We start from the raw sequence: 18,331 nt of genomic DNA, 5'->3' as shown, positions 1-18,331 counted from the left end.
TTTGTCCTTGTCCTCTGCATCTTACTGATGGAGTCAAGCCCTATTCAGCATGAACAGAGGTCACATAACGTGCCTCACAGAAACTTACATTTAACTCTATTTTTAAGGAAAGAATCAATGAAAATCAAAAGGTCAATAAATATTTCTTTATCTAACAAACTATTTTTAAAGGCTTGTTTGCTTCAGTTTTTGGATGTTTGTCTTGAGATCTTTTCACTGTTTTTTTTTTGTTGTTGTTACTGAAGGTACACAGCTTATGAAAAAGAATACTTTATGAACACATTTTAATACTTCCCAGCAGCTCATATATAGGTTCACCATAAAACAATAATGTTTACTAAGTAGGGAGAAGGTCAATTTATGACAATTTGCAGGAATGATAAATAATAATAATAGAACAACGTTTGAAGCTGGTATTTGTAAAGCAGCCTACAGGAGTTAGCCCCAACTAATACTTTGAATAGAATATTTGCATCAAGTTTCTTAGACTTCTTTGAAAAAGTTAGCCATAATATTAGTTTTATAGATGAGTTACATTTGGCACAGAAGGTTAAAGTGATTTGAAATGACTGCTAAATTTAAATACATTTGCTCAAGGTCACCTAAGGAGTGAGCGGAGAAGCCAGGAGTAGAACTGAGAGGTTTGCACCATATGCTGCACATTCCATCTCTCTGTGTATAACAAGGAAGGCTTTGGTTTGGCCAACTTTGTGGTTCTGTCTGGTATACCTAGCAATTATTGGATTGAAGAGGGAGAAAGGTGTGGAAAAACGGGTAGCGCCGCTTCCCAGCCTTTATGGCTAAGATGAAGTATAATAGCATAGGAATTCCTATGGCAACTAAGAAGCGCCAGAAAACCTGACCTGGCATTATACGTTGACTATAATCAAGTGTTTGGCAGCAAAACAGGCTGTAAGGAACTGTTTTATCCAGCCTGATAATTGCCTTTAACCACTAAAAGAAGCTTCCTATGGCAACAGACTGTGAAGAAAGGAGTGCATGGGTCTGAAGAAGGGGATCTTTTCAAGACAGAGGAGAAAAGGTATCTTCATACAGAGACAAGGTGGGAGATAGCTCAGAGAAGCAACAAGGAAGAGAAGAAAAGCTAGAATGAACTGCTTTAAACAGACCCAGACCTGGAACCCAGAGAAGTTACACAGTCTGGGTTTCCCTATTGAGTCTCAGAGGAGAGCTGGGAAGAAAGGCTGTTGACTTCTGCTCTTAGAGAGGCAGAGGCTGTCACAGATGTGATCAGGTGGTTTGGAGGCCAGTAAGCTCCTGGCAGAAATGGCACTAAGGAGTAGAAAATGATGCAGGCTCACCGCAAGGCTCCAGAAAGAGCGAAAATAAAAAAGTGACAGTCTCATCATTGTCATGATGACTTTGTGCTTTGATTCTTTGAAAGAACAGTCATAATTTTTATTACTTTGTGACCTAATCAGGATTTGATCATAGCTTTATGAACAGTTTCATACTTCTATTGACCCTGTACTTAAGTCTATTTCATCCATTTACATAGTAAACTCCTTACTGTAAACTGTAGGTTGCTGTCTGATGAGCACAATGATGCTCTGACTTTTGTCAAGATGTACAGGAAATGCTGAAATAATAATCATAAACATATTGATATCCAGGAAAGACATTCCACAATGCATAGTCACAGCTGCACTTTGCTTCAGTTAAATATGCCTTTTCAAATGGGTATTATCTCAGAATCCTCCCTGAGCGCAATTTCATTGCAGCAGATACTTCTTTAAGTATTTTAAATCCACCTGTCAAAAGTCTAACAGTATAATAAGATGAATGGCAACCACTAGGATGAATGTCCTGGAGGGTCTCCAGCATGACATGGCTATCTGCTCCTGCAGGGTGTACATTTTCAAATAGCTTGCTATCCTCTCAGTGATTTGCTTTTCCCGTAATGCAGTTTCCTGGTAAAATTTTTCATCTTGACTTTCAGGTAGTATTATTAACTATTATTTATTCTTTTGCTATAATCTTTTGGAGCCTTAGGGCAAAACTAGGACTCCACTTCATTTAGTCTAAAACAAACACCTGCACCAAAGAGCTTTTGATGTAAGTAGAAAAACAAGAGACAATAAAAAATGTAGTCACTAAATACAAAACATACAGAATTCTACAGATTCAGTCAGTATAGTCAGTAATAGAAGTAGCAGATAGATCTATACTTGTTCCCCTTATTTTACCACCATGGTTTTGTAGATTATTTTTAGACTTTTGAAAGTAGAATACCAAAGAGGCAACAGAAACACCTGCGCTCTCCCTTTGGGTCCTCACAAATTCCATGTCTGTCTGTATCCTTCCAAACATGAGCACCATCTTCTCTTACTCTCAGCCACCCGTATATAATGATTCCCAGATTTCCCCAAGAGAGGGTACCTCGTGATGTCTGAGGGGCTGTTGTCTTGTGACTGACTGATTTTGATGTCTAGATAGGTGCAAACTCTGATTACATAGATTTTTTCCCACAGGGTCCAGTATTTAATAAGGTGTAAGGTCCCACTGAAAATTTCCTTCAGTTGGGGCATTCATAAGGTGCACTTGTAGGGTCTCTCTCCTCTTTTTAAATTACTATTTGTATGTCTTGTGGGAACTTAATTATTTTAACTCTCCTTCTGTCAGCCATGGTTGAACCTGGTAATCAGGTTCAATGTTACTAGAGGAGGATAAGCATTCAGTTGCAAGAAGTCTGCTTACATAATCCTTATTTCCATAGGAAATGAGAAGAAACTTGTGTTTCTTCTTCACATTTTTACTTTGATCAGAGATTCCTATTTCTGTAACCCCATATCTGTCTTGCCTCTTCTATTTCATTACTTCTGGGAAGCTGTGTCTGCTGCTAAACAGAAGTAACTCTGTCCACTGAGGAAGCACTATGGGAATACTGCACGAAGGGAATAGGTGAGGTAACAACAGATTCTCCCCCTTCTATATTACACCTTTTGGTGAAATCTTTAAACACTAGAGGCTACAGTTTCAACAGCCCACAGGACACCTCAGATTGGAGAGTGTTGACCAGTGGGAGCTTGTAACTTTGCAGTGGATATGCATTGTTATCTTTTTGTAGTTCACAAGCCATCCTGAAATCCAAGGTTGGGTTGTAGCTCTGAGATTATTCTCTTTCCCACTCTGATGCAGTCTTCTACTAAATCATCTTGGTTTACTATTTTTTTCAACTGTGTTGCACTATGTCCTTTGCACTATGTGTTGCTACACATAACTGCTAAATTGGTGTAGATCCGAAAACAATTAAAAAGTAAAATATTGTCTACTATCATATTTATTTCCCAAGCTGAACAGCCCATTTTGGTTTCCCATCCCTTCTTCTTTGCCTAGAGATATTAGGGCCCTTTCTCTGACAAAACAACATGCTGATCAACTCCCACTACCCAATGTAGCACCCCTTTTAACAGCTGGCACATCTGCAGCAGCTGGGGCAGTGTCTGACTTGAAATGAGTTTTGCAGTTGACCATGTTTCAAAGGGGGCTTTCAACACAATATGGAAATCTCATATTGTTGAGAAATATGACAGCCACTTGGAGGTGGTAGTGAGCAAAGGTTTTAATGAAACTAACTTTTACTTAACTATGATAAAAAATAGAAAAGTGAGAGCTGCTGGAAGCCTATGAAATGTGCTATAAAAAGCACGTGCTATAAAACGGAGACGATATAAATTTTCAAACTTATTTGATTGCTAGTGCAGATGCATAGCCGTTAATGCTCTGTGGTTGATACATTAGTGGCAATTGAAAAAAGCCTGGCTTATTCTGTTTTCAGTAAACAGCATGATGTTGGCTGTAAATGTTCTCTTTAGTGGAATAGACTGAACATATGAAAAATTATTCATTATGAACATTTACAACCCACACACGTCATTTATGTCATTTGACCACTCAACATAAAAGGTTTATTGTTTTTGGCAAAATAAGCTGCAAACATCCTTAATTGGGATGCAAATTTAATGCACAGTTTAGCACTGTTGACAGCTAAAAGACTCATATGGACATTTCCATACATTTTTCCACTTACGTTACAGATGGTGAACAGCAGATATATAATCAAGAGCCAAAATTATTTCAAAAGTGTAGTATTCTTATTGCACAATTTTTATATGCTTGTCAATATTGCAAGACTGACTTTAAAATTTTCTTCTCTGGAGAAGTACACAAAATGAACAAATTAGTTTTTGTAATGAAATCAAATACGTGAGAAAACCTGGAAAGTTACAGCTTCTAATAATTTTAGGTCTAACTGAAAAACAGCTCCTATCAAAACCATGGTACAGGCTTGATAACTCTTAGACTCTAGCACTTGCCTACTGACAAAAAAGATTTAAGTTACAGATCACAAAGTATTATTGACTACCTCTATTTTCCAATCACTGAAGTGAAGTTCAGCACATGTAAACCTATGAGACATACTGCTGGCTAGCACAAGGCATATGAGGTCTGATGCATACCCTACTAAACTCATGGTAAGTTTTGCACTGATTTTAATGGGAGTTTGGTCAGACTTATTGGCTGTATTATACATCCAGAACTGTCTACAGCGCTGAAGCCAGATGGCATAGACTGGCCTAGGTCTGTGCTATTAAACGCCATCACCATCCAAAACAGAGAGGCTACCTGAAACCTGCCTACCAGGACTGGTTCCTTGTCTGTGCTAACTCCTAAGCCATGCCCAGGAACTGTGTGCTAGCTGGCCTGGGCCAAAGTTGTGCCAGGGAACATTTGACAGCGCAGATGACTGAGTTTCAGTGATGTTCAATTTACTAGCAGGGATGTAGTCACTGTGGTCCAGAACAGTGCAAACTTCTCCACTTATTTGCAGTTAGTGTGCAGTCCAATCCTACCTTGACTACACTGTCTTTTGCTTTGATAGGAGGTACTTCGGGGCCAGCTGGGCAGAATGACACCATTAATTTCCCTTTCATTTTCTATATATATTTAAATCTATGTTGAAGTTGTTATGTTTTCTGTATCATTCAAAATCTGTATAAAATGCTAATTTCTCTCAGATCACAGAGCTGTGAATCTTTCTAATCATACAAAAACTGTTTCCGAATCCTTTTTTTTGTGGTCTGAAAGGCTAAGAAAGCATTTTCATGCCAAATATCATTGCTATTCTTCGATTAATATGCAGGAATACTTCAGAATTTCCCTAGAAGATGCAGGATGCTCTTTGTGCATGCATATGCTTACCTGCGTATGGATTCTGAATGTTCTGTGTAATTATATATAATTTTTTCATCTTTTGATCAACATAAATGTGTTTACTTCTACCTTAGTATCAAGCACTGCTTGTGCCCTGAGTTTTTAGAATGTGTGATTAAAGTGCATCATTAAAGTATGCTTAAATACACTAGAATAAACTTGCAGAAACTTGCAGGTTAGCTGCACTTGAACAATTCAATTTACTGTAACAATCTGCAAATAAGAAGTGGAGGTTTTCTTCATTTATACAATGTTGCCAACAAAAATACCGGGCTACTCAGAATTGCAGAAAAAAGAGGTGTTGCTTCATCTGGGAATAGAAAGTGATCCCTTTTGATGTAAACTGCAGCTTCTTATATGGATATAACTACATATTACACCTGTGACTGTTTAACTGTCATCATTTAAAAATCACATTAGTGAAAACACAGTTCAGTACGTAATGTCCTGTAGTTATTAATAAACCATTAGGCTGTTGCTCACACAGTCATTTAGAAAGCTGCCAGTATTATCACACTTTCATTCGTAAAATTTCCCTTTGTTATACAGGAGGAATGTAAGACTACCTGAATAAAATTGCTTCATGTGGAGTTACAGCTATTAAGATTCTTTCTTTTAACTTACTCATAAGGCATACTACATAAAGTCCTGTTTCGGATCTGGCCTCCTCCCTTATGGGTAAATCCATCATGTTATCCTTAAACACTAGGCTGATCAGCCCTCTGAGTAAATAGGCCCAGTACACACCCAGAATACCCCATCTACTGCAAGTCTGCCATCTCATCAAGCTTGCCGTCTTACTTTGTGGGTGTTGAAAGATGCTCTTCTAAGCCAGCTTACCACATAAAAGTACATATGTACCTAGTGTAAGCATCAACATACCTATACCATGATTACCAACTTTTATATTGCTACAATAGTATAAAGGGATATTCCTATAAATGAGAATTCAAACATGAATACTTTATTTATAGCCAGCTTTGATTAAAAAGCATGAATTACAAATCCTTGTTTTGCTACACAAATCTTACCAATAAAACGTTATACATACACAAAACAGAAAGCTAGGTCAGTCACTGTCTTTTACTAAAGACCACAGCTTCGCACAGGAAGACACAGAGTTGAGTTAGTTAAGTTGCCAAATTGCTTATCTGTTTGTCTGTTATATAATAGGAAGAACTTACTTTATTGACTGGAAGAATATTTTTCACATTGAAGTAGAATCCAAAGTAAACCATGTTAAAAACTCCGTGGCGGCCCAATGTTGCTGTGAGACCTTTGTTGAGTCCCTGGAATCCCAGACCATCAGTTTTAATAATCTGTCGAGCTTGAACAAAGCTGGATGGTTGCTGCACAAGTTAAACAAAAGAAGAAAGAGATCATCTTTACAAAAAGAAAACAAAAACCATAGCCTCATTTCAATCCTGTTGGCTATCACAATGTTGCCAGTTCTTGTCATTTTAACTTAAGTCTCACCATTTTAACTTAAGTCTCACCATATTTGTTATTTTCCCTAAAAATTCCAGCTGGATTCCTGTGACATGTGTGAATCACAATTTTCATTATAAAAAGATTGTTTTTCTGATTGCAGAAGAAAGCCAAAAGCATGATAGAAGAGTACTCTAAAAGACAATGAGTCCCTAAAGCAAACAAAAAGATCTTAAACTCATCGTGTAAAAATTTTGATTAGATTTTATAGAACAACTTGTGTCCTTGAATGTGTGAATCTGACAATACTGTTTTTACTATTTACTATGCTGTTAAGGTTATGACAGATGAAACCTTCACACGACTAGAGTATAGAACATTTATTCTGTACAGTAAGACAATAAAACCAGCTTCTATAGTAGAACCAATGACACAGGAATATGCATTGTGAAGGAGGGACGAAAGAACCGAACTGGAGTAAGAAGTTTTTGAGCCATTATCCCTAGGGAAGTAAGTCCCTGTGGGCCAAAAATTGGAGCAGCAAGGGAAGCCATGCATGTTTGTGTTGAAGATACATTTGTCCATTGTCAGAACATTAATTTAAATTCCAAGATACAGGTTTAGGAAATTGATGTTTAGAAATCCTGTTTTGAAAATAGTGCCCAAAATAGGCAGAAATCCTCTTAGCCAACTACTGTCTGATGGAAGCCAGAAAGGAAGAAACTCCCCAGAACTGGTCTTCTGTAATGACCAGTTCCTTTAAAGTATCTTATCTTGGCTGCTGACAGACAGGATTTGCCTGTATATATGCACGTCTGATCTGTTTTCCAATATACTCAGTGATACTTGGTATGCTTTCTGATGAGACCCTTCTAACACGTTAGAACTCTTTTTAGCAGAATTATAGAAAAGTTCCTTTCAAAAAGTTTGTTGACTTGAGTTTGGTTTTCTCCAAAGCATAAAGCCAGCTCTGGGCAACCAAATATTTAATTAGAAAGGCAAAACATGACTTCCTCTAGGATGTTCAAACATGAAAATATAGAAGAATTTTGACTACAACACTGTGAATACTGCTAATTTCAATACACTTATTTGTTTAATGAGTTTTCATTTCAAAACATCACTGTGGTAGATCAACAGCATCAGCCAAATGATCCCTATTATATCCGACACAGCATATGACTGCTTATTTAGGTGACTGACAAGTTTACTCTTTAATACCAAGTTTCATTCTGGTTTTTCATATTTAGTAACTACTATTGACCTGTTGATGCTCTGCATATATTTTACTATAGTTTATGTTTGTAAAGTACTCCCAGGGATTCAAAACTGTTTAATGAGATCAAAATCTATTTTAAAATGTAGATATCCAACATGAAATTTGGCCCAGTTACTAGGAATAACATCCTTTCTCATGAAATGAAATCTTCTAAATGAAGATTAGATCTATAAAAAACAATCAGTGGTCCTGAATAAAGTGATTGAAACTGTAGATGGCAACTTTCAACAATAAGGTACCCATCAGTCTTGTTCTGAATACAAATTTACTAATGACTCAGAAGGCCAAGCCTACCAGTTGCTGAATGCCTGAGACAGGATTCATCAGTCCAAATGCAGATGCCTTCAATGTCTACATCTATACCTGTCCTTCTCATCAAGACTCCCTTTCATTCACTGAAAATAGAGACCCCAGAAAGCAGTTCACCTCATCCACAGTAGATATGTAAAATGTTGGCTGATATTACCCTACAAGGCTTACTTTTCTCCACTGGTGATGGAAAGACTTTAGGATGACTAACTCAGATGGAAGAATTTATTGTATAAACATCTGGAGTGGTATTCACTTCACCCACCTATTGCCTTATACTCAGAAGAGACCTAGTCAGTAGTATCTGAAGTCAGATTCTTCTCACCCTAAAGCAGACACATGTATTTATTTAGTTAATCACACCTCTAAAGTCAGGTAAGATGATTTTTATCACCGCACCTCTTTCTGTAGCCAGTGAGTTTTCCCTAGGGGTAAAGTTGGTTAGGTTGTGAAATCTGAAAAGAAGAAAAAGAGAAACAGCCAACAACGTGATGAGGCTGCTAGCAGTTTCTTTTAATAAAAAATCACTACAGTATTTTCGCCCGGAGTGATCCACATTACAAATGTGCCAATATGTGATTTATAGTGGCCTTCCTCTTTAAAACTGTCAACCCTAGAAAGATGATCTGGTACCACAGAATAATTCAACTGTCACCATGGTGTGTGCATATTTGTTTTGGGGGTGTGCAGGAGTCTGGGTGTGCGTGTATGTGCTCATGCTCTTCCTTGTTCCTTTAAACAAGATATATTTATTATTTCAATACAATAGTCAAAGAAATATGTGAATTGCATTGGGTTTCATCATGTAGTATGAAAACTACACAATGGGTAAGTACATACTTTACTTAAACCTTTTAGAAAAACAGTGCATGGTAGTGAAGTGAGTGTACCATTGCCTTACACTGTATAGTAACATGCATATGCTTCTCTCAGTAGGCTGAAGTTTACAGAAGACACCATGCTTTAAAGAAAAAAAAATTTTTTATTCCTGAAGTCTGCTTTAGTGTGGAATGTTCTTTAGTGTATTCACAATGAGAACTTCAGCTCATGGTAATGAAGTCACTAGAGTTTTCCTGGTTCACAGCAAATTCCAAAATTCTAGCTTTTTAAAAAATATATAATAAAGATTGATATCTCCGTGATTTAGCTATCTTTGTGATTTAAGAACATCAGTCTATGTTTTTTTTCATTAGGGCAGATAGACACTTTTAGTTACATTTCAGAATTGTATTTGTACAATAATATATTATGATTTGAACATTGTGAACGTTTTCATTAAAGTACAATCTTCGGTTTCTTTTTCTGAATTTAAAGAATTTTCATTTAAAAAAAAAACTTAGAGTGTTTTTGAACAGTTACAGTATGGTTATTGGATTATTCCGAAGGTCACCAAGAAAGAGATGCAGAAATTAAAATAAAATAAAATTTACATAAAATTGACTAAGTAAAATATCTCAGACTTTGTTAAAAAGTCTGAAATAGAGGAAAAAGAATTTAAAATGTATGAATGGGAAGGATATATTGCCCTCTTGTAATTTTGCAGGAACTAGTGTGCTCAAAATATAATACTGGTGTATTTACACTCAAAACCAAAATTTTTATTAATAGAGGTTAATTGTATCTTCATGACTATGAGGCAGAGAGATCAAGAATATCTGCTTACTTGACTGAGGAACAGACAGGCTGGAGCAGTAGTAATTCATAATTTTTTCACATCACCTTCATAAAATGAGATCCTCTCATGCATTACTTTCTCCCACTTCCAGTCTCTCTCCTTCTGGGATCCTAATCTTTCTACTCCTATACAGTATTAGCTCTCTATTTCAGTATTTTTTCTGCCCATGGTTAAAAAAATATCTAGGCTGGAGACTTAGAGCAATCAGGCATCTCTTTTGGATGCACTGAGAGACTAACATAAATTTGCAAAATGTTTTAAAATTTATTCTCAAAGAGAATGTGTCCCTGAATGAGTTACAGAGTAACTCTATGACATTTGGAAATTAATAGAAGTATTTTGTGAGAATATACATGAGGATTTAGGCCCAAACAGCTTATGTAAATGGCCAGGTGATAAATCTCTTTACTGTGTATACCAAAAGAAGGTTCAGTTTGTGCAGAGAAGTGATACAAGGCAAGCAAATATTAAGTCAGTCAAAGCTTAATAGAAGAACATGCAAAAATCTTGCCTCACTGGGGATCCAGCCAAGCTTTCATGCAATGCTTATGTGACTTGGTACTTTTACCATAATAGGTACAGCTGATTTTGTAAAAGATTTTGAAAGAGTTGATTTGACATTTATTAGTCTTATTCACTGAAAAATAAAGGAAGGAAATCCCGCAGAAACTTTTCATGTCTTTCCAGATTACAGTCAGAACAGCCTCTGACAGTACCTCCATATTTCTATTTGGACATATACAAGAACTGCAATGGGAAGAATAGCATAGAAATAAAAAGAAATGCTGAAAACATATAATAAAAATTTAAAAGTATTAGTTTCAGATTTATTTGTAGGATCAGGGAACATTGGGAAAGTTCTTAATTTATCTGGATTAGATATCCATTTGTACTCCTGAGTAGTGCAATCCTCTTATACAAAGCTTGAAGATTTGGTTTCTAGGTAAATGGAGGGGAAATTCACCTTCTTCCCACAAAAAGGCTGAAATGAAAAATTCCACGACCAGGGACTAGAAAATATACAAGAAAAGAAGATTCACTCCTGGTGCATAAAGGCTTGAAGGCCTAAAGGCCTGTCTTTATGCTTGAAGGCATAAAGGCCTGTCTGTGTATGTCTGTGAGGTTTTCCATGGTGACCGTTGCAGGCACAGGGGGAAATCCCCTTCCAAACACATAGGGGTGAAGCCCTCTCCTGAAGATCTCCAGCATATTCACTGGGCTGGATTTTTTTAATGTGGAAATCTTTTAAGTCCTCTCTGAACTATGAAAAACTTTCAAGCAGCAGATCAGAGCTTCACCTTTGACGCAACTGTGCCAATTTGAACGGGCGACAAGTCAGACCTAGTTTAATCTATGAAGGCAGCAAGCATCCAGTGCTGAAAGCTGAAAGTGGATTCCACTAAACTCTTCCCCCATTCAATGCACATTGCAATATGTTGCCAAATATTTGAGCAACATATTTAGAGAAAAGTTGTATTCGACAATAAAGAATAAAGTAATTTTTGATGTTGTTTCAGCTGTACACTCACCAAACTTGCTAAAGTATTTTAAATGGGAGAGAATAACTCATCACAGAAGTCCTAGTATTTTCCTTCATGATGAATCACTGTCAAGTGGACACAGGGTGGGGAGAACTGAGCAGAGGATGTTGGCCAATGTTTTGAAAGGAAAGGAAGAGAACCGTTGTCTGTTACCTGTTACTGCCCTAACTGCTATGACTAGGGTGGTGCCTCAGCAGTGCTCCCAATAAATACAAATGGAAAACAGCTGGGACAGGCCAGGAAATAGTTTGGGATTTCTTAATTTTTCTGCATCAGGATTGTAAAGCGCTAGGAGGAAGATGAAATAGAAATCTCCTCCAAACCCATAATAATCTATTGGCTCCAGGCACACATCTAACCCTTAGGTATAAGTCATTACAGCAATGAACATTTGATAATTTAGTATGAAGCTGGATAGCACCAATAGAAGAAATAACTGTACTAGAACAATTGGGATTTTGATGGTTAACATATACCTTTGTATGAAGAGAGAATGGCAGAGCATGGATTTGGTGGTATGGCAGATGAATATCCTACTCCACAGACTGTTAGCTTTTAAAGATGGGGAGAGGATGGAGAAAACTGACTGGGAGCTGTGTGTCTATTTTCCTTCTTCACTTCAGCCTGGAACATTTTCAACATTAAAATTAACTGAAATTAGTGCATTCCTGTGAACACTTTTGATTTTGATGAAACATTGTTCCCAGTTGAATTTTTTCCCCATTCAGGAGTAAATGTGAAGATTGAGAAAATAAATTTTTATTTAAAAAAGCAGTGTGGCTAGTAGTTCATTCATCCTATGATCTCTTGTCCTTTTGCATTAATTTATTTCCTTGGATTGTAGCTTAGCCATTATTGTTTCTAAAATATGAATGTGGATTTTCAGTGATCCTTATTATTGATATAATGCTGGCTCACTTTCTGAATTATATTTACAGGAAATGCAAAAGAAATTCAACCACAACTGCCAAATGTTCCCTCTATATTTTTAACATAAAGGACGTGAGCCGGACCCTGGCTAGGGAATGGGGTATTGGTGTTTTATGCTAACCTTCTGTGCCCACTCCGAGTCTGCAGGTGGCTGGGGTAAATGCACTGTGTACAACAGTCTCAGATTTGTACTTCTGTCCAACAGTTTCTCATAGTGCTGCACCACTGGCTACTCTGGAGGAAGGGAGGTGCACTTCAGGCACAGAATATTTGCAGTGGAGATGCTGTCACAGCTGACAATACTGTATGCCTGTGTATCTCCTCTGAAGACTTTGTCTACCGACTCGCCTCTCTTTTACCATCTCTGTTAAGCTTGTGGGAAAATCATTTGCATCAGGCCCACATTTCCTATTAAAATACAGACATCTTGGTCTAAAAGTGAGCTTTCAAGTGTCTTATACCTAATCAAACAAAAAAAAGAAGAATGGGACAATTCTCATACCTCTGTGAAGGCACTCCGATTTGTCTGTAAGGTAACCTTTACTACTTCAAAAGGGTTAACCACAACTGCTTCTGTTAATCCAGATCCCAGGCCAGCAACTGCAAATGCCTAGGAAAGTTAAATCAATCAATATTTAAAAATTAAGTTTTCATGAGCACATGTGGTAAAATGCCCCATACATCATATTATGAAAATTAATGATACAATGAAAACTGAGAGATTACAGTAATACAGCAGTATTCTATTACTAAACAGCTTTAGGCCTTGATTAGATGCTGACGGTTGATCAAGAAGAAATTACAATAGCCACAAACCACATTCCAAAAATTTAAAATAAAATGTCATAGTGCTTTTAACAAATTCTTTTTTCATCTGGAAGGTAAACTGGTACTGATTTATGATGAAACATGGCAAAAAATGCCCTCACGCTATCTTTGGGTGGAGTCCGAAGATATAGCTTAAAAATACAATAGCTTAAAAAATGCAAAAATGCACTGAGCATTAAACATATAATATCAACATATAACTTAAAAAAATAAAGGAAATGTAAGAAACTTTCAAATTGTGAGGTACTTCAGCAAAATGCACAAATCGAATAAAAGTCCTTTTATTCGAAAGAGGAAAATGGAAGAGTAGTGGCAACCTCCAGCCATACTGCTTTTGGAGATCATCTTCTTACCAGTGGACCTACTTCTCCAATATGAGGTGGGAACATAACCTGTCCCTTTCACCATCAGCTGTGAGACTGAAGCCAACAGAAGGAAGGTGCTAGTGTATGCATCTCTCTTTTAACAGCAAATGTTGTCTCGATATGAGCTCTCTTGGGGCATTTAGAAGCATTCTGTCTAGCTTAGCACAAAATACCTCTTGGTCTTTTCTTCCCTTACTACCATGACTACCTTAGAGATATAAATGCCTCTAGGTAACAGCATTGCACCAAAAATGTGCAAGGATGTCTAGGACGTTTGATAGTAGCTGCATCTGCTATATGAATCAGAGCAGCCTTTGATCAGCTCTTGCATGCTTACAAGTTTTCAGCACATGTTCCTCGAAAAAAAGTGAGTCTACCATGGAACCTTAAGCTCTGTTCTTTCCACTTGCTAGGGAACAAATAACAGCCTCTCTATTTACATCTAAGGGAGAAAAGAGTCTGCTGAAAAATACAAGAAAAAAAATGAAGCTCCTAGAAACAACTGGTCACTGGAATAATTAAGAGGAAGAGGAAACTCCTGCTAAATAATTTACTATATTTCCATGACCATTTAACCATTGCAATTGAAGGCAAATGTGAAGGGCAGTAACAGTATTTGAAACAGAGAGACCTGTAGTAATGATAAAGCAAATGTCTCCTGTTTTTCTGAGGTTTTGGCTCACATGGCATGGAGAGTTATTTGCTCTCATAAGACAGCCATCACAGACTTCAATTTTGAGTCAAAACTATAAAAAAATTCCAATGCAAAACTCACCTGACCAAGAAATATACAATACAGGTGTTCAAGATTTTCTCGTTTGCGAAATATCCTCTTCCAAATAATTCACATTTATAGTCTTGCATAAAACTCACATACATCGATTATGATATACATATACATCAAAAATTACTAACATATACATCAAAAATGACGAACAACAAACTGCACAAAGATTCTTTTATGGTGACTGTGGCTATCCATGTTAACAAATATTACATCACTGCAGTGAACTATTATTAAGATATCTGGCATAGAAATTAATCTAACTATCATTTAGTTGCAAAATGATGTTATCAGTGTTTTCAAGGAAAAAGTCTGTTCTGCAAAACTGTGATTTGATTGAACCAATCCCTTTAACTTTGGGTTCCTTCTCATACGGGATGGGACTATTCAGTATACACATATTAAATTAGAACGTGAAGTCTGGTATCCATACTTACCAGTCCTGGTGGTAATGATGCATATCCTAGTAGCTTTTTGTATTGTTCAAAGGTAAAAAACTGTAAATAAAAGTTAGACTTAAATTGTATGGAAAAACTTCATTATGAGTTACTTATGCAAATTAGTAAAACCAAACTACAAGGTAGCTTCATTACCTTATATCCTGTGTAGCTATGTGCAGTTCTGCAAAATAAGTATAAGCCACTTGTATTTCATGCACTCTGTAGCAGTGTTAGATGTGGATTAATAGAGCCTTCAGAATTGATTTTATCAGTGTATCATGCACAATATGAGCACAAAAGGAGTTACAGTACTGTTTTATGTAAGAGTTCACTTACAATACATAGTCCGTATTTTTAATTTATTAAGTTTTTCTCCAACATCTAATTATCATATATTAATACAAATGGAGGTAGCAGATATCATTTCTCACAAGAATTGACCCTCACAACTTTAATGTACTGTAATTACAGATTTTGAAGATGGGAAGCATATATAATTTTGTAATCTTTCACTATCAACACCTTTCTTTCACTTTTCTCTCCTTAAAAATAATTTTTTAACCCAGTTGTCCTCTTCCAGTCAGTGGTGCTAAGAAGTTCTGAGCATCTGCAGTTCCTTAGAGGATGAATTTTAAAAACTGTACTCTTTGTGTTTGAACTTCAAGAAAGAAATGAGAAGCACAGTTTTTCTTCCACCAACATGGAGAAAGGTAACCATGTGTATATGGTTCCCAATGAAATCTAACACTTCTTGCCACCCAAACCTATTAATTCTCAGAATATTTATTGTGAAACCTTCTCAAAATCAAGACAGAATAAATTAATGACTTTGTTCTTCCAAGAAGACTGTTAAGAATAATCCTGACTGCATTGAAGTCAGTAACAAGATTCCCATCAGCTTCTACACAGACAGACTTTCACTCACTGTTCCCTTTTCTTTGGGCATAAACTCGAAGATGCATCAGTCAAGGTATTTGCAAGAGAAAGGGTATTGTGATATTTTGCAAATTACTGGTAAGATATCCTCTGGAATACAGCACACAGTCTTGGCCATCCTTACTTGAAAAAGATGAACTCCAGGCAGAGCATGCTCAAAATAGAGTTAGCAGGATAATAAGGAGAACAGAAAGATTTTTTTGGAGAGAAGACTAAAGGAGGTTAAACACTTGTCTTGTTTAGTTTAGCAAAAGAGAGGCTGCAAGGGGACGAAAAACAAGGAAGATAAAGGATATGTAACATAAAATTATTGGGTATAACCTATTATAAACAGAATGTAGCTGGAAATCTTATGAAGCTTTCTTAAAGCCAAAGGAAGGGGGTTCTGAAGTTGTCTTCCAACAGTCTTCGTTTAATGTGAGAAAAATCTCAATCACTTGTAAAGAAGAGTTTGGTCAGTTTATGAAGGGGAAAACCAGTTTGATCAGTTTATGAAGGGTTCAGTTTATTAAGTTTTTTTTAATAAGACAGTAGGGAACTGGACTTGCTGCCCTAAGAGAAACGTTCCAGTACAGCCTTTCCATGTACAGCAAGTCCCCCCAAAATCCGTGTTGTTTCAAATTCATATTCTATAAATGTGTTGCTGAAGCCACTGAAAAAGCATTTCAGGTTGCTGCCACGAAAGACAGTCCTGAGAGTAGTGAAGAAGGTCTTCTAGCATGAGGAATGAGGACAGAAGAAAACCCTGTGGGTTATAAAGACAAGATAGGTATCTGAATTCCAGATAAAACCAAAGATATGGAAAGTATTTATTATTCCACTGACGGAAATACACAAAGGCTGGAACTACAGCTCACGAGTTCAGAGTCCTGTAATCAGTAATCAACAAGCATCCACTACTTTGCATGCATACATAAGGAAAGTGGCTTTGACATGGTGCTTCCAGTATTGTGGGACTGAATGATGAAAATCTGTCACAGTTTCACAAAGACTGCATAAGCACAGCTGTATATTTGCTAGGGCAAAAGCTCTCACATACCAAGAGTAAATAACTAGAAACTCTTATTTGGCTACTTTCTAAAGTCCAGGTCCCACTCGGCTCCTCGAGTGCACAAAATTAGCACTCGACTAATTTAAATCAAGCTGATTCAAACAAAGGTGGCATCCTCTGAAAAGCTGTGCTTTTGGCTTCCACATATGAGGCCAAGTTTCCTTATATAACACCTTCCCATGGATGTGCCAGTCAAACTGCTCCACCGCTCTACTGCCAGACAAGGGAGGTAATGGCAAATGAGGCCAACAGAGATGTAGGAATCTTAAGAGACATAAGGGAATAGGGTTCTCCAGGTAAAACAGAAAGATTGGGTGACCTGTGCTGGGTCTCAGCCGAGAAAGACAAGTTCATTCACTCAGTTATCTCAGACATATCAGGGCAAAACAGCTTTTGTCCTAAACCACACATACAGGACCATGAATAATAAACATTACATTGTCATTTTAACTTGTTTAAAACTCTGTGCTATGGCAAATTCAATAATATTTTTCAGTCAAGACCTGCTTCAAATGAAAAGTGACTAGAATCATACCAAATACAGCTGAGAAACAGGTGTTAACGAGTTAATAATAACACCACATTTAGAGCAGGAGGGAATGTGTATTACACCTCCATAATGTAAAATTAAGATGTGAAATTCTGAAATCCAAAGGACTCTGGCCAGTGGATATATATATATTTATTGTCAATAGGAATTATCCAATTTTGCAGAAAAAGCCCTATAAATCGGGGCCTATATTTTAACTGCCCTTCAAATAGTGTATTGATTGAACAGTAATCTTGCAAACATACTGCAAATAAGTTTAAAATCACTGCACTAGCCTGCCAACAACTGAAAAAGATGGAAGTGTTACTTAGATTGTAGGTCTACCTTCATGCGTAACCGAAACAATCATGAAATATCCCCCTTCTTATGTAGCGTGTCATAATTTCCAGCGTCAATTTTACTTATCGGTAAAAGCAAATATCTGGGAAAGTGTCAATTGTAGGAGGGTGAGTTACTTCACTGAACTAAATTAATTTCTTATTGTGATAAAGTTTGCTTTATTCTCTCTCCAACATCCTTCTACTCATTGTTACCCTCCTAACCTTTAATGGAATTTCTGGTATTCCTTAATGTTTTCCATAGTCTCACAGATTTGTAAAATGGTTGTAATAAAGGCAGAAATACATTACCTAGCAATTTTTTGGTCTTAAAAATTTTACCTTAAAAATCAATAGCTTCCTAGAGTCATAAATAAAACAACTACTTAATAGTAACTGTGCTTCATGTTATATCATTTTTAAAAGAAAACAAATCAATAGCAATAAAACTCAATAGACATTTTGCTGGGTGTATTAGAGTGACAATTTTGCCAGAAGTATCTAGTGATAGCATACAGATTTGTACTATGCATGTCCATTCAAAGCATTTTTAATAACACAGAGTAATTTGTCTTTTTCTCTATGGTTCTATTAAGTTAATAGCTTTGTGCACAAAATCTCAGGATAAATGTATTTAAAACATGCTTTTGTGTATATAATAAC

At 36.6% G+C, this 18,331-nt stretch overlaps 1 protein-coding gene across 2 annotated transcripts in view; it reads right to left on the bottom strand.

The window, feature by feature from the left end:
* The window catches only part of SLC25A21 (solute carrier family 25 member 21), a 254,227-nt gene that overhangs the window by 7,702 nt on the left and 228,194 nt on the right, over positions 1–18,331 (bottom strand). For both annotated transcript variants that reach the window (XM_026120297.2, XM_026120299.2), the window contains exons 5-7: positions 14,812–14,871; positions 12,900–13,007; positions 6,420–6,584 (exon numbers count right to left, since the gene is read on the bottom strand). In XM_026120297.2, coding sequence (XP_025976082.1) covers positions 6,420–6,584; positions 12,900–13,007; positions 14,812–14,871 — 333 coding nt within the window. The remainder of the gene's footprint in view (positions 1–6,419; positions 6,585–12,899; positions 13,008–14,811; positions 14,872–18,331) is intronic.

Source organism: Dromaius novaehollandiae, chromosome 5, assembly GCF_036370855.1.
Source record: "Dromaius novaehollandiae isolate bDroNov1 chromosome 5, bDroNov1.hap1, whole genome shotgun sequence".
Lineage (NCBI taxonomy): Eukaryota > Metazoa > Chordata > Aves > Casuariiformes > Dromaiidae > Dromaius > Dromaius novaehollandiae.
This window is presented reverse-complemented; position numbering and strand designations above follow the sequence as displayed.